The 26799-nt window shown below is 54.9% G+C and overlaps 1 protein-coding gene across 17 annotated transcripts in view; it reads right to left on the bottom strand.

The window, feature by feature from the left end:
* The window catches only part of JADE2 (jade family PHD finger 2), a 52951-nt gene that overhangs the window by 13680 nt on the left and 12472 nt on the right, over window positions 1–26799 (bottom strand). For all 17 annotated transcript variants that reach the window (XM_048220934.2, XM_057307017.1, XM_044387410.3 and 14 more), the window contains 7 exons: window positions 26646–26734; window positions 15524–15681; window positions 10592–10752; window positions 9695–9906; window positions 8400–8567; window positions 6121–6237; window positions 4395–4859 (listed from right to left, as the gene is read on the bottom strand). In XM_048220934.2, the coding sequence (XP_048076891.1) occupies window positions 4395–4859; window positions 6121–6237; window positions 8400–8567; window positions 9695–9906; window positions 10592–10752; window positions 15524–15681; window positions 26646–26734 (1370 nt within the window). The remainder of the gene's footprint in view (window positions 1–4394; window positions 4860–6120; window positions 6238–8399; window positions 8568–9694; window positions 9907–10591; window positions 10753–15523; window positions 15682–26645; window positions 26735–26799) is intronic.

The raw sequence follows: 26799 nt of genomic DNA, 5'->3' as shown, positions 1-26799 counted from the left end.
CGCAAACTAGGGATTGGTCATAAAAGCAGGCTTTCTATTTTGACGAAGTTGTTGTGGTATCCTCAAGTTTTACAGATGGGGGTGAGGAGAGGGGAGGGGCAAGGAGGGCTCCCGGCAGGTTATCTTGAGCTAGACTGAACTAGTGTTGAGGTATCTGTGGAGACTAGGGAGGTTGTGGAGGGAGCAGGCTTGGACCTGGGTGTGTTGGGCATGAAGATGCTGGAGCTCAGAAGGGAGGTGTGAGCTGGACCAGCCTCCTGATGGGGAGCAAAGCCGTGGAGCAGAGCACCAAGAGGTCAGCCCAAGTGTGGTGAACTGATGATCCCTGGGGCCAAGGAATACTCACAGAGGGAGCAGGAGAACTGGGGTATGAAGGGAGGATGTGGTCAGAGTGTCCACAAGAAATGTATTTTAAGACCAAAGGTATGTCTGACAGTGGCCACCATGGCTGAGAAAGCTAGAGGATGAGGTTGGAGAAGTGGCTACTAGATGTAGGGAGATGGAAGCTTTGGGTGGCCCTGGTGGATGGTTCTGGAATATGGCAGGAGCCTGGCCAGAGTAGGAAGCAAGGACATAAGAGCACTGAGGGAGGACAGGAAAGGATAGATGGGAACGGGGGTGGTCAAGGATCCCATGACTAGAGGGACACTGGGAGGGAGGATATGCTCTCGGAGATGGGAGAAGGTGAAACGGAGAGAGACTGAGCAGGCATCAAGGCTGGCTGACAGGAACCTCAGTGGGGTTTACCTGCTGCTCAGCACAATGGGATTGCTACCAGGTGAGGCTGTGCCAGGTATGTGGCCTTCACACAGGGGCAAGGGCCTGGGCAGCAAGCCACATGAGGTGGGGCCGAAGAAAACGGGATGGTGAAGGGTGGGAGCTGGGGGCAGAATGGCGCAGGCAGACAGGAGGCTGTGGGCAAGCAGGGGGATCTGAGGTTGCAGGGTTACTGATGAGGCATCAGGGAGGAGGGTGAGGTGGTAACCAGGTTTCAGTGGGGTGAGGACACGAATGGGCTGGCAGCGTCCTTGGGATGGGAGATAGAGAGGTTGAGGGGTTGTAGTTCTGACGGCCAAGGCTACCCGGGACAAGGTAGGCTTCGGTGGGAGGCCAACGAGAACACAATCCAGGCACTGAGGACAGAGGAAATGGGGTATGACCAGCTCGATAAGGAAGTGGGTGGGTGGTGAGTGTGGGGGAGGGCAGGCTCTTCTCTGTGGGAGAGTATCACAAATGTGGCCTTGGGGTGATCCCACAGATCTATCTTCAGGGAGGAGGATGTGTGTGTCTGAGAGCTGCCCCCACCCTCCCGAGTCAGGTCATGCTCTTGAGTAAACTCCTGGTAACCAGATCCAGAGCCACAGGCATTGAGCCCTGCGGAGCCCAGCCGCCAGCTCCGTTGCTAGGGGACACCAGTCGGCGCCGACAGGCTGCTCATCAGCACTGCAATTTTTGTGTCAGCTGTGAATAACTCTGGAAGCCAGCAGTGGCCGTGCCTTCCTGAAGCAGCCTGCTGGGGCCAAGGTCTGTGGCTGAAATTTTAGGAGAACATGTCTTCCAGGCTGACCATAAAATGGGACTTCAGGCTAGTGGTGGCAGCGTGGCCCTGGCTTCTGCTTCTCTCAGCAAAACCCCTGCCTGGATTTGGGGGACACGGCAAAGAGGGAGGATGCCCTGTGATTCCTCCCCAGGTCCTCACCCTGGGCCTACACTCTCAGCCCTCCACGGAGCTCCCTCTCCAAGCCTCCCACTCTTCTAAGAGCCAGACGGCAACAATAACCGTGATGAACAGCAGAGGTCACTGTGCTCCTACCTTCGCTGTGACTCCAAGGTCCGTTGGCTCCTTATTCCCACTTTACAGAAAGGAAACTGAAACTCAGTAGGCAGAGAGCTGGGAAATGCTAAACTGGATGCGAACCCAGGCTGTCCAAGGCTTCTGTCTCAACCTCGACCCTGCCTCCCTGATGGATTCGGCCCAAGCTGGCTGGGTGCCCAGTCAGACGCTGGATCCTTTCGGCCGCTGGCACTGGGCCATGGCCGGGCCACCAACAGTCATGGGTCTTTGCAGAAAGCCTCCCCTGTGGCAGAGCTCTCAGTCCTGCTCACTCACTCAAGCCACCAACGCGTGGCTGTGAAAGGCCCTGAGGCTAGATCCAGAGGGGGTCAGGCTGGCACATTCTCTCCTCCGCCTGCCAGGGCTGCACACGCCCTCGGCTTGCTCTCGGCTGGTGCCTGCCAGTCCAGCTCAGGGGCTGCTGGAGAAGCAGCATTTTGATGGGGCCCTCCCAAGCCTTGAGAAGATGGTCCTGCCTCCTCTTCCAGGAGGATGAGTGGGCTGGTTCACGCCTGACTTTGGAGGGCTCTGTCCCCCTGCCAGAGGAATCTGCATGGCAGCTCTGGTTGCCTGAGAACCTGCTGGCATCCTAGCCCTTGATCTTGGTCCCTGGCCACAGCTGTACCAGCTGACAATGAGGTCGAGAGCTTGGGGGGGACTGATGAAGGGATGCTTTTGCTCAGGAAGTGGACAGAACAGGAGGTTAAGCCAACAGCTCTCCTTAGGACAAGCCCTCCCCCCCATTCAGGTCCAAATTCAAGTCAAACCCTAGAAAACAGACATTCCTCTCAGGCTCCCTGTCACTCATCTTCCAGAGCCCTCGTTCTCTCCTCTGCTCATTAGGGCCAGGAGGAGCTACACTGTCTCTTTTTCCAGGATGATGATTAAGTAAGCCGCCCCGCCCCCTGGCCTCCCTACACTGCCTAGCCGGAGCCAGGCCATGCGCCGACCAGCACAGACCCGAGGGAGGTCAGACTTGAGGGGTCACTTGGGTGTTTGCAGTGGAGACCCCAAGGATGCAGACTCGGGGGTGGCCCAAGGACAACTCTGGAGGCAGCTCTGGTCTCTGAAAGTACTGCATGTCCTCACGTCCCTGATGCCACTGCCCCATGAGACAGGACGCTGGGCTGCCAGGAAGTGGTGGCTACAATGTGGATGGCCTTGCCCTCTGGCCTGGCTGGAGCCAGGGACATCAGCTGTCCCCTCTCTCCGCCTCCCCCTTCTGACCAGCTGGCAGGCCGGCTGCCAAGCAGTAAGCTCCCTCCCAGGTCAGCGGGTCATAGGAGGAGGCTGACGGAGATCGGGCAAGCCGGGCCCAGTTTCAGCGCCTCCACTTCACGTTCCCCGCAACACAACACCTGCCAAGCTGTTCTACCCATTTTAGAGACTTGCCAACAGAGATGGACCTAAGACAAGCAGCTGCCTCAGGTCACACAAAGCCCCCTGAACGTTTCCACCCAGGGCTGTCTCCTAACAAGGCCTGAGGCAAGGACAAGCATGTGTCTCTGGAACCCTCAGACTGAGTGTCCCAAAGAGGAGAGGCCAGAACAGCACCTGCGGTTTAGAGATCATCCTCTTTCATTCTTGGGTTGCCTCCAACTTGGTGGTAGTACTTTATGCACTGGACATAACACAGTGGGAAAGAGTCAAGTTCAAGGGCGTACCCCACAGAAACTGGAACCTCCTCACTTCTTCTCTGGGGGAGTAGGAGGGACTGGAAGCTTTCGAGGGCCGCCCCCCATGCTCTAGGAAAGCAACTCTCACTATCCGCCAACCACCATAGCTCACCCCAAAGCCATGGTGTCTCCTCATCTCACTCAGCTCCCAGAACTACCACTTCAGACCAAGCCAAGACCCCCTGTCTCCTAGCACACAGCTGGGGGGTTAGGGCCACCCATCCACTGTAGGCCCCATTTCCTTCTCCAGGGTGAACGTTTGGAAGCTGCAGCCACAGAGGGACAGTCCTGGCTTAAAACATTCCGCAGCTTCCACACACATCGTGGCCCATGCACTGAGCTTCCTCCTCCTACTCCACACAGGCCACCGGGTCTCCAGCCCACCTGCATGCCCCCATACTCCATGTTAACACCTGTCTTTCCTGCCCTGGCCCAGCACATGCTTGTTGGGTTGATCCAACTTGCTGTGAGTCCCAGTTTTTCCCTGGCCTCCGATTCCAAGCAGAAGCTCATGTGCTGGGAACAGGCATGGCCCATGGAGGCCAAATGGGGCCAGAGGCCAGTAGAAGCTGGAAGCCTGGGCTATGCCCCAGCTCTGATGCCCTCTAGCCTCAGGACCCTGGCAAGGCGCCCACCCTTCAGGCCTACAAAAGGGCTGGGACAAGAGGGGCACAAAGATCCAAGGGCTAAATGCTCCCCTGTTCTGCACAGTATCAGACACCTCCACCCTGTCAGAGAACGGGAGGCCCTCAGCCCCTTGGCCAGAGCGTACCGTCAGAGTCCTGGAGAGCCACGGCTGCCGTGGGGCAGCGTGTGGGGGGCAGAAAGGCTCCCGGGATGCCCACCAGGCATGCTGGCTGAAGGACGGTGGCAGGGGCACTCACCCTCTCCAAGTCCTGCCGCAGGTGTGTGAAGAGCTTGAGGCGGCGGTACAGGACATCCTGCTCCTGCTGGGCCAGGTTGTCCACCTCATCGGTCTTGGGGGTCAGCAGCGGCTGGTTGGCGTTGGCTTTCCTCTTCAGCTTCCAGTACTGGTAGATGAAGTCAACCAGTGCCTCGGCCAGTTCCAGCCGCTCAGCCACCTCGGCCGGCTCCACCAGCTCGTAGAAGTCCTCCTCCAGCTGCTGCAGCCGCTGCTTGCGCACGGTCACCTTCTCCAGGTCCTCGCTGGCCGGGCTGGGCTCCGCGGGGTCAGAAGTGGGCTCTCCCCGAGGGCCCCCGTCACTGTGCTCCTGGCAGAACGACTTGAACTTGACCTCATCGTTGTCTGCTAGGATAGTCCGCATTTCCAGGCCATGGTCAAAGGCGCACGTGACGTGGAACGCTGTGACGCAGGAAGGCATGGAACACTGGAGGGAGAGGAGGGGAAGTGTCAGGCATGAGGGGAGCCCTGCTAGGAGGGAAGAGGTTCCACCGAGAATCCAGGCTGCTGGTGAGACCCGACCTAAAATGGCACGGACCCCCAACATTCTGTGGGTATGGAGGGAACTCTAGTAAGTGGGAAGGAAGGGGAAACACTGGGGGAGCCGGAAAGGAAATGGGGTTCATCACCACATATGTCCTGGGGAAATGAACAGTCAGGTGATTTGACAACCTTGGCTTGGGGATAAGTTGCATTACTGTGTGGGCAAAATGACTTTGAAACAAGAGGCATCGAAAGAATGAATCTGGTGATGGATCACTGCCTTGTTTCTGCAACACGATCTAAGATAGGGAGTCATGTGTGTCCTCTGTCTTCTGAGAAGAGGGGCTGGAAGTGGACCCCTTCCTTCTCTTCCCCAGTTGGCAGCGGGGACCAACTCAGGGCCTGCTCCTCTCTCCTAGCCTCGGATGATCGCTGTGGGCAGCTGATAAATGTCTCAGCAATACCTCACCCAAATATTAATGAACATTTATGCTGCACTCACAAAAGTCATTTTTGAAGTCTTAAAAATGGGTGGAGGCACATCTAGTGTTTGCAATGACAACTGTTGCTAGAAAAATGAGGAAGACAAAGAATGACCCCCCACTTTCCAACCCAAAGACCAGCAGCATCACATCATCTGGGTACTTGCTAGAAAAGCAAATTTTCAGCCCATTCCAGATCTTCTGAATCAGGACCTCTGGGGATAAGCCCGGCAATCTGTTTTAACAAGCCCTCCAGGTAATACTGACGCACACCAGAATTTGGGAACCACTGCTGTGGACAGACTGGTACAGCCCTGCCCTATAGGGGGAGGGCCTGTTAGCTCAGCTGGAGGAGAAGTGTTTCCTGCCCCTCCCACATGTTATGTTTGACATCAGAAGTGAGGTCACTGTGTTTATTAACCGCACAGACAGTTGCTCCTGGGGGAAAGCCAGGGTCTTTGGCACTGCGACGGTATGGTGAGCCTTTGCTACCAGGGCCTTTGCCCCGTGCCTAGAGGAACTAGGGATGAAGAATGCCCCTCACTGGCGGTTCTGAGTCTGGCTGCGGTCCCAGGCCTCCATGCCCCTGTCTGTAGCAACACGAATGGGGTCAGGGGGAGGGTGGTGGTAGCTGCTTGTTTTCCGGAACGTCCCAGACCCACCGCTCTATGTGGCTGAGCCGGCATGAGCTCCCGGGCAGCCACGGGGTGAAGGGCCTCGTACCTGGATGCAGGTGCCTGTGCACTCCTTACAGAGGTTGCAGGACAGAGCCCAGCGGCTGGCTGGGATATGCGAGATCTTGGTGATGGGCTCCATCTTCTCCGGGCACCCAATGCTGACCTGGGCAAGAGACAGGGAGCTGCATCAGGCTTCTCATCCCCAGCTCACCTCTAGGGATCCCCCAAATGGGAGCCGTCTGCTGAAACCAGGCAGCAGGCGAGCCCCTGAGCCCCAAGACCTTCCTGACTATCCCAAGCTGACCAGTGAGTGAGTGCGTTTTAGTTTGCTCACCTGTGACTAGTCTTGTTTGTGACTGTGTATGAGAGTGCCCATCAGTCTGTGTGACTGAGTGTGTGTGTGTGCCCGTGGCGGTGTGGGCCTTGAGGGAGGGAAGCTTCAGAGTGTGTGTGCATGCAGACGCACGCACCGGTGAGTACATGCAGCATCCCCATGTCTCCGGCACCTGACCCCTTCGTTACTACCACCTTCGAAGTTCTTATTAGAACATGTGTTTATTTAGGGGCGCCTGGGTGGCACAGCGGTTGAGCATCTGCCTTCGGCTCAGGGCGTGATCCCGGCGTTACGGGATCGAGCCCCACGTCAGGCTCTCCACTATGAGCCTGCTTCTTCCTCTCCCACTCCCCCTGCTTGTGGTCCCTCTCTCGCTGGCTGTCTCTATCTCTGTCAAATAAATAAATAAAATCTTTGAAAGAAAAAAAAAAAAAAAAAGAACATGTGTTTATTTAGTTTCTGTTTCTGGGCAGCAAGTAAAGGCCCCAAGGCAGCACTTCTTCTCCTCTGGGGCCTGCCTGGCCAATGGGGATGTGCTTTTGTTTAGCCCTGCCCATCCCTCCTACGGGGACAAACCAACAGCCACACCTAAGTCTCCTGGGCACAGCCCACCCCTCAGCCCCAGAGGGTGCATCTGCCTGCCCATGCCTGAAGATGGAAGAAGGGTTCCTGTGCAGAGGTCCTGAACCAAAGGGCCCGCATGGTGGAGAAGGGTCCTTGCAGGTTTTGTCTCTGTGGTGCCCAGCCCAGGGTACACTCAGGTAGTCCCAGCTTTCAACAGGCTGCTCTGGGAGCAAGACACCACTGTCAACACAACCACGATCACTACAGAAGCCTACAATGGGGGTCCCTGCAAGAACCTTCAGACTGGGGGCGCGTGGGTGGCACAGCGGTTAAGCGTCTGCCTTCGGCTCAGGGCGTGATCCCAGTGTTATGGGATCGAGCCCCACATCAGGCTCTTCCGCTATGAGCCTGCTTCTTCCTCTCCCACTCCCCCTGCTGTGTTCCCTCTCTCGCTGGCTGTCTCTATCTCTGTCGAATAAATAAATAAAATCTTTAAAAAAAAAAAAAAAAAAAAAAAAAGAACCTTCAGACTGAAAGCCCACGGAGGGCCACCTGGCTTGCCTGCAGGCACGGGCAGCATCAGAGGGGGGCCACATTCTGAGTTGGGGCACACAGAGGGCCTGGGGCAGAAACTCTGGTGAATGGCAGCATTTCCTATTTCAAATAGAACAGGATGTCCTTCCAGGAGCCCAGCGCCCTGCTGACTCACTAACTCACGGTGGGCCTAGCCTGTCACTCATGGTCCCCCTCCACATAGACTCAGACCCAGGCCAACCCCTCCATCCCAGCCCACCATCCACTTCTAATTAGCTTTCTGCCTAACTGCCTTCCTTTTTTTTTTTTTTTAAAGATTTTATTTATTATTTATTTGACAGAGAGAGAGAGACAGCCAGCGAGAGAGGGAACGCAAGCAGGGGGAGTGAGAGAAGAAGCAGCAGGCTTCCAGCAGAGGAGCCCGATGCGGGGCTCGATCCAGAACGCTGGGATCATGCCCTGAGCCGAAGGCAGATGCTTAGACTGAGCCACCCAGGCGCCCCTGCCTGACTTCCTTTTAGGTCAGCTGGCTTATTTTTGTTTTAAGCAGGGAGCCTGACTTTGGTTGGAACCACCGCTTGGGTTTGGAAGGACCCACAACATGCTTCCCCCTCTACTCTGCTGCCTGACTTTGCTCAGCTGTCAAACCTACCACCTGGATCCCCCAGGGGCCCATAATCCCACCTACCCATGGAAACCACCACCTGAGTTCTATCTAAGTCCACAGGCAAAGCTGTCTGTGGGTTGTTGCCCCCATTCTTCTCAGGTGCCACGTGCGACATACCCCTTTTTATGGAGGCCCGTCACCTTCTTTCCCAGTGCTCTGCTCCCTGGGCTCTGAGCTCCATGCAGACCCACTTCCCCAGGGCCGCCCCCCGCCCTGATATGCCCACCTCAGGAATCCACAGAGCGCAGCTGACGTGCACCCACTTGGTCCCGCTTCTGGTGGGCTTCAAGGCTCCTCCTCTCTTGGGGCAGAGCAGGCACTTTGGCTGGACACCCAGGGCACACGTCCGGCACAGCCAGCTGCCCGTGGGCACCTTAAGGATCCCATAGCATGCCTGGGGAGAGAGCAGGGCGGTCACCATCGACATCTGGCCAGGAGTCAGCTGCAAATGGCCCCAGCCCCAGCGTGGAGCTACAGAGCCCCACTGTGAGCAGGCTCTGCCAAGGAGGCCTCCACAGGGATTCTAAGGCAAAGACTCCAGTCCTCTGCGGAAGGGCTCAGCTCTGCCCTCTGTTGGGAAGAAAGTCACTTTGGCCAGAGGTTCCTAATAAGTGTTGGACTTCAGAAGTGTCCATGAACTCCTAGAAGTTGGACACAAATTTGGGTCTGTATGCTGCCTGAGGACAAGGCCCTGAGTTTTCTTTTTTCAGAGATTTGTGAAGGGGACTCCTCCTAGTCATGCCTGGGGCTTATGAACCTAAGAGCTACCAGGTATAAAGGATATGAATGAATGAGGAGTATACTGCTTCTGAGCTCCCAGGAGTTATTCCAGCAGCAGTGGCAAGGAGTTGTGTGTGCGCTCAAAGTCAGGGCTAGACTGGGTCCACTGGATTCCAGTCAAGTCTTCTGCAAAGACGGCCCAGAGATTCTCCGAACCTGGGAGGTTTGGGGCCCAAGAATGGGGGGAGGGGCATGTCAGACAACATGCCTGGTTTATAAGAGTAGTAGTGGTAAATACGTACAGCCTGTACTACACTGTTCTAAGCAAATAACTCCTAGGAAATAACTGAATCCTCCCAACAACTTATTTTTATTTAGAATTGAGGAAATAGAGGCCCAGAGAGGTTAAGAAATTACCCAAGGTCACACAGATTGGAAAGGGCAAGGCCACAATTTGAAATCAGGCAGCCTGGCTCCAGGCTTTGCTTTCCTTTATGGCTGTGCGGCTTCTAAGTCCAGGTGGGAGAGGAGGAGTAGGGGGGCAGGGTGTTCAGCAGGGAGAGTCAGGGGAAGGCCCACAGGAAAAGGATGGAAAGACCACCCAAGGGGCATTGACTCAAGCCCTGCGGACAGCGCTGAGCCCTGAGGCACTCACTTCATTCCCTTCCTCGTCCCGTGCCCTGCTTTTCAGGGGCCTGCGGCCGCAGCGCTAGGGCATTCCTATAGCCAGGACCACCAGCTGTTGGTAGCAGCCTGGCCAGGCAGCAGGTGAGGATGGGGTGGGGCTAAGGAGCTGCCCACCTGGTGCACGCAAACGTTGCATTTGTCACAGAAGACCATCTCGTTGCCATCTTCGCCCTCGGGAGAGCGGCACACGTCACAGACGACGTCCTCATCATACTCGATGCCCAAGCCCTCCTGAGTCTCGATGGCCCGCACCATATTCTGGTGGCACAAGGTCTCCAGCTCCTCCAGCACACGCTCTAGCGTCAGCTCGTCCAGCTCTGGCCTCTCTGTGAGGACAGCAGGGGAGGGTGTTAGGAGCCTGGCTTGTCAGGACAGATGTATGGAGGGGTCTCCACTCATCCGCTCTGTGACCTGGGAAAATACATCCACTGTCATGGGCCTCAGCGCCATCATCTGGAAACAGGATGGGCTGGACCATTCAATCTCACAGACCCGTGGGGGCTGGTCCTGGCGTTCTGACTTTAGATGGCCTGCTTGTGACCACACACGTGTGAACAGGCAGATAACATGGAAGGATCTCTAGGACGCAGCTGCATGCATAGGGAATCCACTGCCTGAGCTGCGTGTATGGGGGGACCTTCCTAGGACATGTTGCTGGGCTCCAGCCAGGAGGCCCCTACTAATTGACCCTGCACCCCGTGTGTCATCCTCGCCTCACTTTTGCGCTCACTTACTCTTCACGTAATAGTCAGGCTTCTGAACAATATCCTCAAGAGCTCTGCGAATGACAGGCTATTGTCGCCCCCACCTGACAGCTACAGAACACGAGGCACAGAGACACCAAATACGTTCTCCGACCAATAACACAGCAGGGACTTTCTCTCACAGCCATGCGCTGCCAAAGCCCCGTCGTGGCCACGGCCCTTCTGAGGGTGAGGATGCTGGTGTTCAGAAGGAATCTCTGCTGCCTGGCCTGACCCGATCCCACTCTCAGCCTGGAAGATCACCTACCCATCTCCTTGAGCTCCGAGTTGATGAGCTCCAGCCAGTAGGCATCAATCTCGTCCAGGTCATAGCGGCTGCCCCCAGGCCATTCGGGCTGGGAGCCCTCGCCAAGTTCAGAGCTGCTAGGGGACACCTGGGTAGGGGGGCCTTCCAGCGGCGGGAGGATCCTAAAAAATCAAGAGAGGGTATCACGAAAGGAGGGACCCTTAGCCTGCCACCCTCACTGGGTCTGCGGGGCCTTCGGTGAGTTGGCCGGTCCAGCTGAGGAGTGGGTGGACAAGTGAGGTGTGAGACTTTGAGGTCACCTCCTTACACTACCTCGTCCTGCCTGCCCACCCTGCAGACTCAAAGGCCTATGGGTAAGCAAGAGAGGAGACCAAAGGGCAGAGTGTGGGTTGGGAGTGGCTGCTGACCCATTGTCCTGCACACTCCCCAACATCCATCCTGCCCGAGCACACCTCTCCTGGTCCTCCCATGAGGGCATCTGGGCTTAGCTAAATCTCCATCATCTAGATCTGCTCTGCCTGGGGCTACATTGGAGGCAGTCCATGCACTCTCCTGGGCACTGCTCAGTGCTGGCCACTTTGGGACAGCTGGGGTAGAGTTAGCAAGGCTTCACGTCCTTTAGCATACCCCTCAAGGCCAGGGGGAGGCCAGGGATTGTGCCCATGTCCCCGCAAGGGGAAGTGAGGCCAGGCCTCCTCTGGAGTGAGAAGGGGCCTTACCTGGGTACAGTGCTGCAGCCCAGGGTGGCCCTTTCCACAGAAAAGGTCTCCCTCTCCCGAGGACACAGTGTCTCCCATACACCTTATCATTCCCCCCAGATACGACGTAACCTGAGCAGTCAGTCTCTCACCGTGGTGCCCGCACACCCCCACTCTCGGTGCAAGATGGAGGCCTCCTCCCCTGGACATAAAGATGTGCCTACTACAGTCCCAGGATCATACTCCAGCTCAGCCCTCCCCTGGGCCATGGCTTTCCCTGAGGTAGCTCGGAAGGCCCTGGCTGCAAAATGTGGACTCCAAGTCCTGATCCACTATCTTCTTTTTAAGTAAACTCTACCCTCAATGTGGGGCTCGAACTCATGACCCCACTATCAAGAGTCACATGCTCTATCGACTGAGCCAGCCAGGCACTTCCAATCTACCCCTCAGTGTGCAATCTGGGCAAGCTGCTTAACTTCTCTGTGCCCAGCAACCTCATTCAAAAAAATAAGCTAGCAGTAACCGTACTTACCGTCTACGGTTGGTAAGGGTTAAATGGACGACTACGTTTAACGCTCTGACAGTGCCTGGCACACAGTTAAGCACTATAGGTGTGTGAATGCGTATTTTAAGTCCTCTAGAGATCACTTTCCTCCTTCTGAAATGCAATAGGAGGGCTTTTTGCCTTGGGAGGGCAGTTTCCCCTCTTGGCTCAGCTGTGTGCTGCCCCTGAGGTCCCGATGCCAGTTCAAAATGCCAGCTCTTCCCACCCCCCACCGGTTGCCATGGTTATCGCTGTGGAGCCTGGCTTCCATCTGGCCAGCCCTCCCAGGGCTGAGAGGCCCCTCACTTGCCCGAGAGGCCCCCTGGGGTCGAAGGCAGGGCTGCCAGGGGTTGTGACTCAGCGCAGACTGGGGAGGGGAAGGCAGGGTGGCACACAGACATGGCTGAGCTAGAGGGGGACTCCGGGGCTCCAGGGCACGCCCCATCTGTCAGCCGGAGAGGCAGGAAGGATGGAGGAGACAGGGAGACAAAAATGGCCTCTAGACCAGGAAGGAGGGTCAGAGGAGGTTGAGGGGCACAAGGAGCAAGGGAAAGGGCTTGGTGCCACCCTTTCCCGCGTGGGAAGCCCAGATTAAGGAAGGCCTCAGGTAACGACTAACGGTGTGACTCCCTCCATCCTCCTGTAAAATAGGTCATTCCAAATGGATGCAGTAATGCTACCCTTAGTCCTACAAAAATCCCCTGAGGGTCTTACTGGAATTAATACATTCTTTTAAAAACATAGACTAATTTTGTCTTGACTCAGCTTTGTTTGTGCCCCCAGTGTAGGCTCAGTCAGGTTTTGGGTATAATCTTTGCCCCACCAACTACTGGCCTCACTACCTACACCTGCGTGGTCAGTCAGCTCCCACCTGGCCAGACCTCTTGGGGGGAAAATCATGTTCCTTTCCTTCTCTGAGAATCTAGGGTTCAGGGGCTCACACCAGAAAAGGCATTTCCTGAGCTGCCTGGGGCCCTCCTAGTCATCTGTGATGCCTCTTCTGCCTCTGAAGAAGCTATCCCATCCTACCAGGCACGGGCTGACCTGACCCTAGGCCAAGGACTCCCTCCCAACTGTAGCCAGCAGGACAGAGCAGCTGGAAGCAGTGGATGGCTGGGCTGGGGTCTGGGGGACGGTCTCTACTCCAAGAGATGACACCTACATGGGGCGCCTGGGTGGCTCAGTCGTTAAGCGTCTGCCTTTGGCTCGGGTCACGATCCCAGCGTTCTGGGATCAGGCCCCACATCAGGCTCCTCCACTGGAAGCCTGCTTCTCCCTCTCCCACTCCCCCTGCTTGTGTTCCCGCTCTCGCTGACTCTCTCTCTGTCAAATAAATAAATAAAATCTTAAAAAAAAAAAAAAAAAAGATGACACCTACAGCAGAGGATGGTTTTGTCCTGGGTTCAGTCTTTCAGCCACACTGAGAGGGAGCAGCACAGGCCATCACTCAATTCACGATCAGGGGGTGAGACAGGTTCTCATTACCCAGATAAATTTCAGACCATGAGGTGGGCAAACCTACCCAAGGGCCAGGGAAAACTGGACGAGAAGGGGGAGATGTAGGGGGCCGGGGTAGCAGCGGGGGGGACGGCCATCAGAGCAAGCATGCCAGCATGATCGGGGCACAGGCTCTCTCTGGGCCTCACAGGGGCAACCCAGGGCTTGTTCCCGTGGCTTGTGATTTCCTGGCCCAGCCCCCTAGGCCCTGGCGGTCATGCAGGGAATTCCCCAGAATTTCCCAGCTCCCTCATCTATCAAACCAGGACAGTAAGATGTACTTTTAGAGCTGGTATGGTAATTAAATGAGAAAATGAACGTAACAGGCTCAGCCCAGCAAATTCTCAGGAAGAGCTGCTGTAACAATTCTGACCATGCTGGCTGCTGCACTGGCTTCCAGATAAGGGCCTCACAGTGGGAGGTGCCCAAGAAGGAGGAGGGACTGGGCTAGAGGGAGACAGGGGAGCCTTCTCCAAGAGAACAGCCATCTCTGCCTCTAGTCTGTCCCCCCCAGAGAGCAGGGACAGGCCAGGAATGCCTGGCTCCTGTCAGCTTAGAGCAGCCGTGCATATGCGGAAAATGCACCTCGTTGAGCCAGAGCTGTCTGGACACGTGCTCTCCTCTTGATGTCAACAGATAAAGCACTGCACCAGCAGACAGAAGCCACGCTCCCGGTGTGGAAGCATCTGCAATTAATTACCCAGGCCACTGGATGTTTCCGGAATCACCTGACATTGACATCAAGAAGGGAGGACAGACAGCTGGGCTAAGCCTCATCAGGACTCACCTCTCTGCCCAGCTGGTGGCCTGCCCCTACCCTTCACTGCCCTGGGCCCTTGTCATGTGTATTTGCATTTAATCCCCACCACACCATTAGGCAGCTACTGTTATTAGCCCCATTTTACAGAGGAGAAAACTGGTTCAAATAGGTTAATAATAGTTCTTCAGTCTGCCGAGATGAAGGTGTGAAACTGGCTAGGAGCTTAATCCATGTTTCTGGCCCTGGGGAGGGGATGTGGAGAATACATTCCCTCTGCAAAGCCCACATATTCTCCCTTCCAGAGAACCCCAGAGCTCCCGATTCTCAGAGGGCCCGACACCAAGTGCTGGCAGGCACTCAGCTCTCAGGAGCCACAGGATGAGCCCTGCCCAGCACCCAGTCCTCACAGAGCACTAAGCAGGGTTCAAAGTCTGATTTGCCTCTGTAATCCCAAGCCAAGCACAGGCCTGGCACCAGCTGGGCACTGGGGGTCTGTGAGCCATGCACAGGTGTGGCTGCCAGGAAGCAACAGTGTCAATGTCAAGGGCGATGAAGGCTGTAACCTTTGCCTCAGACCTGGTCAAAATGGGCCTGAGTGAGAGCCACGGGGCCGCCATGGCCAAGTGTGCTGGTGGGTCAGGGAGGCCAGGACATAAGGTCCCTCAGTTCAGAGACAAGATTTAGGGGGTTTCCCAGGGTGCAGAAAGCAGCACTTGGCTGGCCTCTGTCACCGGAGGCAAGGGCCATGCCCAAGATCCACGGGGGTCTCTCAGATCCACAAGACCAGAAGTTTGCAAAACCTACGGAGGAAGTACCCGTGGCCCAGCCCTGGCAGGGAAACCTCCTGAGGATGGTCATAGCCACCTCTTCCCGAGCATCTGCTGTGTGCCAGCATTCGACTCCCTCCCACTCAGAACTCCTTAAAAAGGTTTAAGAAGTCGACAGCATGGCTTATCCCAGTCTTAGAGATTATTTAGAAGCCTGGAGATTTCCCTGTAAGTTCTGCTCGTGGGACCCAATCTGGATTGACATCAAGCTAACCCAAGGCCAGTTTCTACTGAGCACTGGTACATGCCAGGCCCTGTGCCAAATGCCTCCCACGCGTCGCTGCCCTATGTCATCTTGACCACTGTACAAAGTAGGTAGTATTGTTACCACTCCCATTTCACAGACAAGGAAACTGAGGCCCAGGGAGATTACATTTCTGGCCCAAGGTCACAGTGAATGGCAGTGGCAATGAACCCAAGCCTTCTTGCTCCAGAGCTGAGCCCAAGCCCAGGCCCTCAGCCTCAAAGGTAAATTGCCAGTATTTCTAGAATTTTTCAGTGGTTTATGGGACCAAAGAATCTAAGACGGAATAGAGACGGGCTACCAAGGTCCCTTGCCCTGGCCTCCCCTTTCTAGGGCCCCCTGGCCTGGGCTTCCTGGCTTACCTCACCACGGGCTCTGGAATGGCCTCTGCCCCCGCGGGCACCTGCACGCCCTTCTCCCATTCCTGCCGCCATGGGTCCGCCAGGATGTAGTAGTCATCCGGGCTGAGCTGGCAGGAGTCTGGGATCTTCATGGCTGTGATCAAGTCTGTCCGGAAAACCTGTCAGGAGCAGGAGTGGAAAGAGTGCCTCAGGGTGGTCTGCTCCGCAGCCAGGGCAGGAAGAGGCAAAGGCAACTCGAGTGAGCCTTCTGCCCACTTACTTAAAAGCAAGAAGCCAACACAAAGGCAATAATGACAATGACACATCTTCTCTGAACTCAGCACAGGGCTCTGCACACAGGTGGTTGGTAAACGTGTCGAACTGAATTCACCTGTGTTCTGATCTATTAAAGCACAGAGTTTGAATGACGAATGGGAGTGGACCTCAGAGGGAAGGGAAAAAACTTAAGGGAAAAATCAGACGGTAGAAAGGTTTCTGTGAAGGCATTACTGCCACTAAGGGACTGACTGCCTGGGGCATTTCCACAGAAGGTCTAGAATTATGTTCCTATTGCCAGGAGAGGCTTGAGGGGAGGCGCAAAGGAGCGCAGGGCACCAACCCCAGGCAAAGGAAAGGCCAGGGCCTTATGCAAACAACTGAGGGAAAGGCCAGGCCCCACTGCAGCTTACAGATGGCTTCCCGTGGGTCAGGGTCTCCAATGTCCCTTAAGAACAAGGACAGTGTGTCCCCCGCGTAGCCGGGGCCATCTTCTGTGTGTGAGAGAGTAAGAGGAGGATAGGGCTGAATTTTTTCTCAGTCAAGCCCATCCAGATCTCAGAGCCAGGCCATGAATGTGTGCACCCCCATGCTCTGCTTTTCTTCTGGGCTACGGCTCCCTCAAGGGGGACCTGCTCTTCCCACTGTTCTCTGTCCCCGCCCACCCCCTCCGCCTTCCCACCCTAGAGCAATCCGCAAGCCCAGCCCAGCTGACGCAGGCATTGCCCCTCCCTCCCAGCTGCCTGACCTCACTGTGGCCTCCCACAAAGGGCTGCTGCAGGTCTGGGTGGCAGCTCCGGATTACCACGTGACTTGCTTAGGTACCCATTCTCCCAGGGATCACCAAATGAGAATCACAAGTTGAGAAACCACTTCCAGGAACACTGCAGGTCTCAGACCAAACTCCAAAAAATCTCCCCCTCCCCAGAAAAACCAGCTTCACTGGCCCTCCACAGGCTCATGACCAACCCGTTCAGTGCTAACCTCTGCCTGCCAGGGGCCCAACTCCCTGGCTGTGTGGGTCTCATTTGAATTGAGGGCCACAACAACGAGGAAACAACTGAAATGGGTGCACCAAGGGGACTCGCGGCCACATCTTGGAGAAATCTAATTAACATTTGCATCTGGCTAGAGAGGGCCCGGGCTTGGAAAAGGTCAAGTTTCCTGAAGACTCTATTTGCCAATATAATTTAATTGTTAAGACTAACACCCTAACATTTAATTAGGGTGCCAGTGTGAAAAAATTAAAATGAGATTACGATTAAATGCTAATTAAGCAGAAGATGAAATGCGGCGAAGATTTCACAGCCCTGATAATTTGCATATCTTATTAGCAAGCGGTTAAGACGGCTGATACAAGAACACAAACTCAGGCAGTGGGTGCTTCTGTGCTGTTCTTCACAAGTCCCCCTCTGCTGGCTTGGGCCTTTCCTAGCTGACGCCTCTGCCGAGTCCAGCAGGACTGCAGCTGGGTTACTTCCTTCTAGACCCAGGGCGGAACCTGGTGGGGTGAACTGAACCCACAGTGGACTCATCATGGCCTCCAAGTTCTCCTGATCGCAGTAAACCAAGTGGGGTCCGGGCCAAAGCCCTGTCGCTCAGATGCCATGGGGAACCTTCCACCTGGGACAGCCTGTCACCTTGCCCCAGAAATCAACCCTTCACTACTGTCACTAAGCACCCCTCCAGAGACGCGCAGGTAAGTCTGAAAGCTACTGCCATTTCCTCAGGCTGGGCTGTCTCCTTCAGGATTCCTTTCCTGATCACCATGACTTAGGGAGCACCAAGTGTCCCACAGAGTCACCTTCCACTCCGTCATCCCACCTTGCTTCCCAGCACTTACACCCCAACAGTTAACTGGTGTCCTCCTGTTGCTTGTTTTCCTGCTGTCTCCCCCCACCCCCTACAGCAATCCTGTTGTCTGCTACGTTCTCAGTGCCTGGCATGACGACTGCCACATAGCAGGTGCTCAGAAAATAGTGACTGAGTGAGTGAATGAATGAATGAATGAAAGGGCCTCTCTGGGAAATTACCCGAGGAGTCTGAGGCCCCCAGCTGGCCCCTCCTTAGTAGTGCTTTTTGAACCCCACATCAACAAGGTGAGATAGCTCGAGGATATATGTAGAGCTGAAGTCCCCAAGCACAGGGCCCTAACTAGAGCAACACGCAGCCTCTGGTCTGCAGGGCTTGAAGCCTAAGGACCAGTGCACTGCCTAAGCTGGAGACTGAGGGACAAGAGTGCCAAGCCCCACCAGCAGGGGAGAGGTGGCCCAGAGCTAGGAACAGGCGTGGCGCTGAGAACTCAGCAGGAAGGAAGGGATTCCAGGCTCAACTGGATCAGAGAGATTCAGGAAGGAGAGAGAGGAAGAGAAGGGGAGAGGGAGGCCTAGGGAAAGAGGGAGGCCGAGGGAGAGAGGGAGGAAGGGAGTGAGGTCCCTGGGAAGGAGAAAGAGGGGGAGAGTGAGAGAGAAAGGGAGGAAAGAGTGTAGCCCCAAGAGAATTGCATGTTTCATCCTAGGTCACTCAGGGAGCAGGTGGCAGACTGGACACAAGGGGCCCTTTTGGGCAGGGGACTGATGGAAGTGCAGGAAGGGGAGCACTATCATAATGGTAGCAGCCAGGGGTGCCTGGGTGGCTCAGTCGTTAAGCGTGTGCCTTTGGCTCAGGGCGTGATCCCAGCGTTCTGGGATCGAGCCCCACATCAGGCTCCTCCGCTATGAGCCTGCTTCTTCCCCTCCCACTCCCCCTGGTTGTGTTCCCTCTCTCGCTGGCTGTCTCTCTCTGTCAAATAAATAAAATCTTTTTTTAAAAAAATGGTAGCAGCCAACACTTAAAGAACTCTGTGTATCCAGTATCAGTCTAAGGGATGTTCTTGAATTAATTTAATGCTAGTCCATACACCACCTCCGTGAGGCCGATGCTACACATCATCCCTGTTCTGGGACTCTAACCTGAGGTTAGCTAAATAACCTACACCAGGTCCTACAAGTTGGCAAAGGATCCCAGGCCACGAACTCTGGAGCCAGCCGGCACACCCCACAGCCCCCCCTGCCCCTTCTGGCCACGTGCTCAGTGCTCAGTGCCTCAATGCTGCACTGAAGCCAAATGAGATAGCTTCCCCAAAGGCTGGAATATGCAAATCAAATGGTGGCCTTTGCAAATTCCAAGCCCTTCGGGGGCTTTCCACTGTCATCCCCTAGGCTGAGCTGCAGGGCCTACCAGTCCCTGTGGCCACACAGACACACATCAGCCTGTGGAGCACTTTTGACCCTTGGCACAGAGGAGCACGCTGCTGGGACGCTCTTCTCTCTTGCCAAAGTGGTGCTGGCCCGTTTCATCTTGGAGGGCTCAGTCCCATCCACATCTGCTCTGGGACACCTTCCCCAATCCCAGGCTGGCTTCTGGACTTCCTCTGAACTGCCACAGCCCCTGTATTGGAATCGCCTGGTTTCTTACCATGTAGCTCCCACAAGAAGGAGGTAAGCTCAGTGAGGTCTGGCTGGGCCACAGGCTGGATCCCAACAGTGTGCATGGGGCCTAGCACTTGTGAGGGGCTCAACAAAGGCCGAACGGCTCAAGAGCCTTCCACGGATCCGCCACCGCCTTCTTGGGTTGCTGCCCAAGGCTACATAGAGCTGGGCAGCTGGAGACTCTGTACATTTATACAAAACCTGTCCACAAATATGGCCACCCAATTGTCACCCAAACATCCTTTCTGTTTTAAACTACCAGAGGTTAAGCTTGAAAAAGGCTCAATTGTTCTCCTAAAACGCCTCTGAATTATTTATGAAAACTAAATAAAGAATAAAATGGACACTGATGAACCAGACGCCTTGCCATGGCCGGAAAGTTGAAGTTCGAAAACAAGTAATTTTCTAAGAACGTGACTGTTTACTATTTTTTCTCTCTTATGGCAGAAAATGACAAATTGTCTTTAAAGGTCTGCTGCCTAGCAACCAAGTTCTGCTGAGCTGCTTGGGAGATGTTAATTGTAGCTTCTTCAAACAGTATGAAGAACGTTTAAAGGTCTAAAACTCAAATGTAATAACCAATCTGAGCGCTGGGGAGCCAGTGCAGCTCCGGAGGGAGCGGACGACCCTGCTCTGCCCACACGTAGGGACGCGTGCACGGCCCTGACCTTCCACTTCCTCTTCCAGAGACTGAAGATGACAATCACGGAACAGTCTGTCTGGTTTTCCACACCTATTTCCCCAGGAAGAACCCAAAGCAGGCTCTGCCAGAAACTACCAGTGGAGTCTGCCATGACCTCCAAAAGCAAAGATAATGACCACAGGCAACTTTCCTTGGTCCGTGCACAGAGTTCTCGTACGTGATCATGGGATTTGTGGATGTTAGAAACAACAGCTAATTTTGAAAATTGTCCTATTAAATCAGGTGCTATACTAAATGCTTTAAATATATATAAAAGTATATATACATATAACCCCACCTAATCCATATTACCCCCATTTTACAGATAAAGAAACGGAGACTGAAAAAAGTAAACCACTTATCTGAGGTCTGCACTGTATTTTAACCACTGCAATATTATTCCCTGGGAACCAGCCAGGTATTTCTTTTTTTAAGAAATCTCTTCTGGGGGGGCGCCTGGGTGGCACAGCGGTTAAGCGTCTGCCTTCGGCTCAGGGCGTGATCCCGGCGATATGGGATCGAGCCCCACGTCAGGCTCTTCTGCTATGAGCCTGCTTCTTCCTCTCCCGCTCCCCCTGCTTGTGTTCCCTCTCTCGCTGGCTGTCTCTATCTCTGTTGAATACATAAATAAAATCTTTAAAAAAAAAAAAAAAAAGAAATCTCTTCTGGGGGGGCGCCTGGGTGGCACAGCGGTTAAGCGTCTGCCTTCGGCTCAGGGCGTGATCCCGGCGATATGGGATCGAGCCCCACGTCAGGCTCTTCTGCTATGAGCCTGCTTCTTCCTCTCCCACTCCCCCTGCTTGTGTTCCTTCTCTCGCTGGCTGTCTCTATCTCTGTCGAATAAATAAATAAAATCTTTAAAAAAAAAAAAAAAAAAAAGAAATCTCTTCTGGGGCCGGGGGCGCCTGGGTGGCTCTGTTGGTTAAGCGTCTGCCTTTGGCTCCGGTCATAATCCCAGGGTCCTGGGATCTAGCCCTGAGTCTGGCTCCTTACTCAATGGAGAGCCTGCTTTTCCCTCTCGCTCTGCCCCTCCCCCTGCTCATGCTCTCTCGCTCTCTCTAATAAATAAAATCTTAAAAAAAAAAAGGTCTTTTCTGGGCTGGGACCTGATAAAGAGTATCTCAGCCAGGGGTGCCTGGGTGGCACAGTCGGCTTAAGGTCTGACTACTGGTTTCACTTCAGGTCATGATCTCAGGGTCATGAGATCGAGCCCTGTGTTGGCCTCCACTCACGCCGCTCAGCACGGAGCCTGCCTGGGATTCTCTCTTCCTCTCCTTCTCTCCCCTCCACCCACCCCCACCGGCTCCCTCTCTCAAATAAATAAATAAATCTGAAAAAGGAAGAAAAAAAAAAGAGTATCTCAGCCAAGAGCAAACTTACTTAAATTAGTCATAAAACACCAGAGAAGGGCTCTGAACATAGCTACCCTCTGCCCAGCCCTATTCAAGCTACCACTAGGCTAATTTGGTCAGACTTCGCTCTCTGTCTGTCTGTCTCTCAAACACACACCCTTTTTCTCTTTCACAAGGATAACAGCACTTCCTGCTCTTTAAAAGAATTTATTACACACATTTCTTTTGCAAGACAAGCCCCAGAGGCCAGGAGGACTTTCCAGCTGGCGGGAGCAGCAATGTTTCTAACTATACTGGGAGTGGATTCTGCCCCCCACCCCAGAGGAAGGCAGTGGGAGTCTAAGATAGCAGGCACTTGGCCCAGTGGAAGAGCTTCCCCTCACCGCCTGCCTGTCCGCCCCACGGGGCGGCAGAGGAACTGTTGGCTAGAAACATGGCTTGAAACCACAGGGCAAGCATAAAACCTTTCTGGATTTCTCCTACTTTATCTCTCAAGCTTGTCGGCATTTTGCCTTTTACTACAACATATGCCATCACTGTTTTAATATGAAATCTGTTATTTCAAACATCTGGACAGCACCTGGGCTCCTCTAGGAAGGCATCTTCTTTATCCTGTGGTTTTGCATCCCAACACATTCTGGCCACCCATGCCTGCACCCAGGGTAGAAGGCTCCCATTTTTTAAAAGCAACAGGTCAAGACAATAAGCTTCATCCTCACTCTTCACTTGCTGCTGCCTTTTCTAGGGGGGAATCTTATATAGGAACTCTCATGGATCCTGGGTCTGGGGGACACCCCAACGGTGACAGAGACTGCTCATTCACAAGGATCACCTTTTTCTCCCAGGCCCTGTCCCCAAGCCCAAGAAGCTGGGCATGGTGAAGGGCCCTTGTGGAAACTGCAGAGAGGCCCTATTCTCTCATCTAGGGATATACTAATTTGTCACCAGGGCTTACAAAGGGAACTGACAGTTGGAGCCCAACTCCTACCCACCCCGTGCTGGGACCATCGAGGCTTTGATCCCAGGGAGGCCAGCTTGCACCTCCACTCACTTTCTCCACCTTTGGGCTCCAGAGGCCTCAGGAAAGGACAGTCACTTCTACTGAACAGAGAGTCCATGGCAGGGCTCTGCAGATGACGACCTGGAGGCTCAGGGACAAACAGTCACAGAGCTCTTTAGTGGCCAAGCTGGCTGCATCTCTCATAACGGACACTTTTCTGTGTAGCACCTGCATCCTGCTACCAAAGGACCAGCTCCCTGGGGACAGGGCCTGTGTTTTCTGCGCCTCTCCCACCCCCACCCCCAGCACCCAGCTGGGCCTGTCAGGTGCCCTCAAGTGCTTGCTGAGTTTAACCACTATCAGTAGCTCTTGGGTCCTGAAGACCCACGTCCCTGCTGCTGGCTGACTTCCGGGGACTCAAGACTTCCTGAAAACCCTGCCCAGGGGAAAGCCCCACCGCTCAGCCTGCCCTTCCGTCTGCCTCTCTGCCCCAGGCCTGAGAAAGACACAGCCTCAAACAGCTGCCTCCAACCCATGGGGCCGGCCTCAGGTCTCCTCCTGAACTGTCCTTCACACGCCGGCCAGGCTGATGGTTTGGCAGAAACCTGTCAGTCCCTTGGCCACCACAGGGGGCAGAAATCAGCTGCAGGACCGCCCTCACCCACACTCCCTGCCTTTGCTTAGGTCACTGAACCAGGCTGGAAAGCCTCCCCCTTCTCCTTCAACCTTAGGGTCCCTCCAGGGAGGATCAAGCCAGGACCTCCCGTCTTAGCAAATTAAGGAGAAAGGTCTGTGGCAGTAGTTCTTAAGCCCGGCTTCCAACAAAAGGGCTTTGAAAAAAGTACAGGTACCTGGGGCCCCACTCCAGACCAGTTAAGTCAGAATTTCTGGGGGTGAGGTAGAATGGGGGCCTGGTATTAGTATTTAAAGGAATAACCTTTGTGATTCCATCAGATTCTTAGAGATAGGACCCACGAAATGGTAAGCACCAATAATGGTTATGCCATCTGGTCAGACAAGCCAGGCCAGAAACCCAAGGCCTCAGCTTGGTTTATATACTAGTACCACCTTCCCAGGGCAGGCTAACCCCTTCCCTTCCTTCAGGGCTGGACTGCTGATTTAAGCCCCAGGTGACAGATCTCAGCTTTTTTGGGATCCTGCAGGCAGACAGAACAAAGGAAGGGAGCAGCCCGTGTCCTTGGGGTCAACTCTACCTTTTTCCTCTACTGCCAAAGGGGATCCTGGGGCTGACTGCAGACTTGGTGCACTTCTACCAAAAACCCAGCCTCCCAAGAATCCCTGGGCCTGTCCCTTCAGCTCCAGTACTGAGGGCTCCTGTATTCCCCCACCCCCTCTTTCATTCTGGCTGAGGGAGACCACCCACTGGTTAAGGGCCAGAAGGGAAGCTGGGCCTCAAGGCCTCGGCCCTGTCCAGGGTCCTGACTCTTGGTCAGAGCACTTTTTCACCCCCCTGCCCTACAGCACCTCACTCCAGCGTAGAGGGAGCCCCTAGATTTATACCCTTGGGTGCACTGAGAAGGGCGGCCCTTGGCAGGTCATCACAGGGGCAGCCGCCGGTCTGGCGTAAACCCAAGTCCAGCCCTTACTGTGGCTTTTGGCTTCACTACGTGCTGGTGCTGCTGCTATGCTAAGGACTCCTGGCCATCAAATCCCCCATGCTGTCCACACTGAGAAATGAAGAGACAAAGGGAACCAGGGGCTCCCAACCAGGGAAGGGACTGCACCATGCACATCAATTTACAAGCATTCTGGCTGGGATGTTGGGTCAGATTGGAAACACATTGTGTGACCAGCCTGACAGCCATCCCACAGAGGTCTTACTCCAGGGGACTGGATAGATGGGACTTGTAGATCCCCTTCTACCAGGGTAACCAAAGCTCTCTGCCCTCAGGCCCAGCAGACTATAAAGGACCTCCTCTTCAACCCCTTCACAGAAAGAGAGGGGAACAGCCCAGCGAGGAGATTCAGTGCAAACATTATCTGCCGCCAAGTCCTTGCTTTTCATCTCCGCCTTCTCATGAGCCAAATAATTTGGAAGCTTTCATTGATGGTTTCCTCTCGGCCCCACGATCACTTGGAATTTATGCCGGCTTCGGCTCAGCCTCCTCACTTAGGGGACGAGGGAAACCTCACAGGCTGCACTCCAGCCTGCTGTGGGAGGAAAGCTTGTCCTTGGCGACGGTTCAAGGCAGGGAGGGCTTCCTCAGCCCTCTTGGAGCCCAGGACTTGAGGCCGGGTGTCTTTAGGCCTCAGAGCTGCCTGCAGAGGCCCCTGGGCTCGAACCCAGGGCCACGCACAACCAGTCCGCAGCAGGGCTGGGCATCAACACCCCTACAATGATGTGACTCTATTTTTAGGTGGAGAAAGGTTCAAAGGCTCTGTGCTGGAAAACCCAAGAGGGAGGGGAATTTTCAGCCCCATGCAAATCATTCTTTCCCCTCGGCCTTCACTGACACCTGTTTCCTCCCAGCCCCTGGCCTATCCAGGGTACAGATGGCAGCCCTACCCCTGGGATCTCTACCTTGAGAAATGGCCCCACCTCCTCCTGGTGCTTGGAGAAAGCAGGGCAGGCAGATTTGGGGGAATCAGCCAGCCCCAACAGCTCCCCAGAACTTCCCCACTCTTCGCCAACCCGAATAGCCACTGAGAGCAGCGGCAGGTTGAATTCTGAGACAGGTTCCTCATCTTCAAAACAGGCAGAGAATTCCTGCCTCCTAGGTATAGGGAAGGCACATAAAGGTGGCTACTGTTTTACTAATGCAACCACAGTAACTGGAGAACTCCAGTGACTCTCAAGATGAAGGGTAGGAGGGCAAGAGGGGAGTGAGGGTGGAGGAGCAGAGAGGTGGTCCTAGAGACTCCCAGAGCCCCATAGCACACTCTGCCTCCTGCATCCCAGGGCCCTTGAGCACATTCATCTACCCACTGAGCAGGGCTGGTCCAAGAGGGTGCTAAGAACCTCAAAACAGCATCCCCCATGCCCACCTAATTCCCAGCTTTTATCCCAGTCCTTACTGCATTCCCAGAGGTATCTCCTTCCATCCACCCTCCCCCATAGGGCCAAAGGTGGACACTAAGGTTGGGAGATAGGGATGGGAGGCATCAGGTCTCAACCCCCCCCCACACACACTCAAAAGGCGAGTCCTAGGGTAAACCAGCTCAAGGGAGATGTGGGGAGCTCTTTTTCAAACGCAAGGTTCTGCGGAAGATGCCCCCACCGCCCCTAAGTGGCTGGCTAACTACTGCTCCTCAGGGTTGCCCCCGCAGCCACGACTGCTCCTGTGGTTAGCGGGGAACAAAGATACCCTCCTCCCAAGACTCTGGGCCTTCCCACCCTTGGCAATGTTGGCCTCAAGAGCTTCAGGTCTTGGCTATATAACCCCCGGATCCTCAATTTCCTTATTGTAACAGATGGACTGAGAAGGATTAAAAAAGTTAAGTGTCCAGGCCAGCTCCTGGCTACTCTGTAAGCTGAACAATGCCTCTCTTCAGGGCCAGACTCAAATGCCCTGCTTCCTGGGGGCTCAACGCTCTTGCAGCTGCATCTGTGCAAAGGGCCTCTTCTGTGCCTAGTGCAATGCACTGAGGACCTGAGAGAGAGGGACGTGGCCCTAGGATGTGATTTTTCAGGGACCACAAGAAGCAGGATCATGCCATCCATTCATGCTGAACACTGCCCACCCCTGGCGCTCTTCTCCACAGCTGGAGAAGTTATGAACACCTACCTCTACCTGCCACGAGAAACATCCCAGGTCCAAGAAGGAAGGCTTGGAGTGCAGATGCATGGGACACGGGCGGAAGGAGCAGATGACTTAACTGGATGATCCTGAGGACCCCAGCCCGCACGCCTGTATCAGCAGCACATCCTGGAGCCCTTGGCTTAGCCTCCAGAACAGGCCAAATCCTACTGCTTCCTCCTCTACTGCCACCAACCCGTCTCTCAGCCACCATGGCTTCTGTCCTGGACAACCGCAGAAGAGGCCTCCCTGCTCCCGCCCTTGCCTGCATATTCCCTTCTCCTCACAGCAGCCAGTGGGCCTTTTGTTAACACGTCAGATTCTGTCATTACCCTGCTTCTGATCCTTGAAAGGCTTCTCCTCTCGCTCAGCTCAACTGGAACATCTTTACAACAACCTACATGGCAACCACTGGCATGCGCGCCCCTTCCTCCCATTCATGGCACTTAGCCACACCAGCCTGTCTCTGCAGGGCCCGGCCCCTCTGCCAGGAAGGCTCTCCCCCACGCATCTGCAGCGTTCACTCCCTCACTCTCCACAGGTCTCCGCTCCTGTCGCTTCCCCACCCCCGCTTCCTCTTTGTCCGGACACTCGTCACTACCCACCTCTGAGGGCTTCTTTTCGTTCTGCCGGGGCCAGCCCGACTTGGTGGTGCTGGGCAGTTTGGAGCATCGCGATGCAGATGTGGCATGACCTGCAGAGAGAGCACAGCCTATGAGGGGTCCCTGGAAGGCCAGGACCACCACCCACCCACCTCCA

The sequence above is a fragment of the Ursus arctos genome, unplaced genomic scaffold, assembly GCF_023065955.2.
Source record: "Ursus arctos isolate Adak ecotype North America unplaced genomic scaffold, UrsArc2.0 scaffold_5, whole genome shotgun sequence".
NCBI classification, from domain to species: Eukaryota; Metazoa; Chordata; class Mammalia; order Carnivora; family Ursidae; genus Ursus; species Ursus arctos.
The sequence above is the reverse complement of the archived record's forward strand: the minus strand, read 5'-3'. Positions and strand labels throughout refer to the sequence as shown.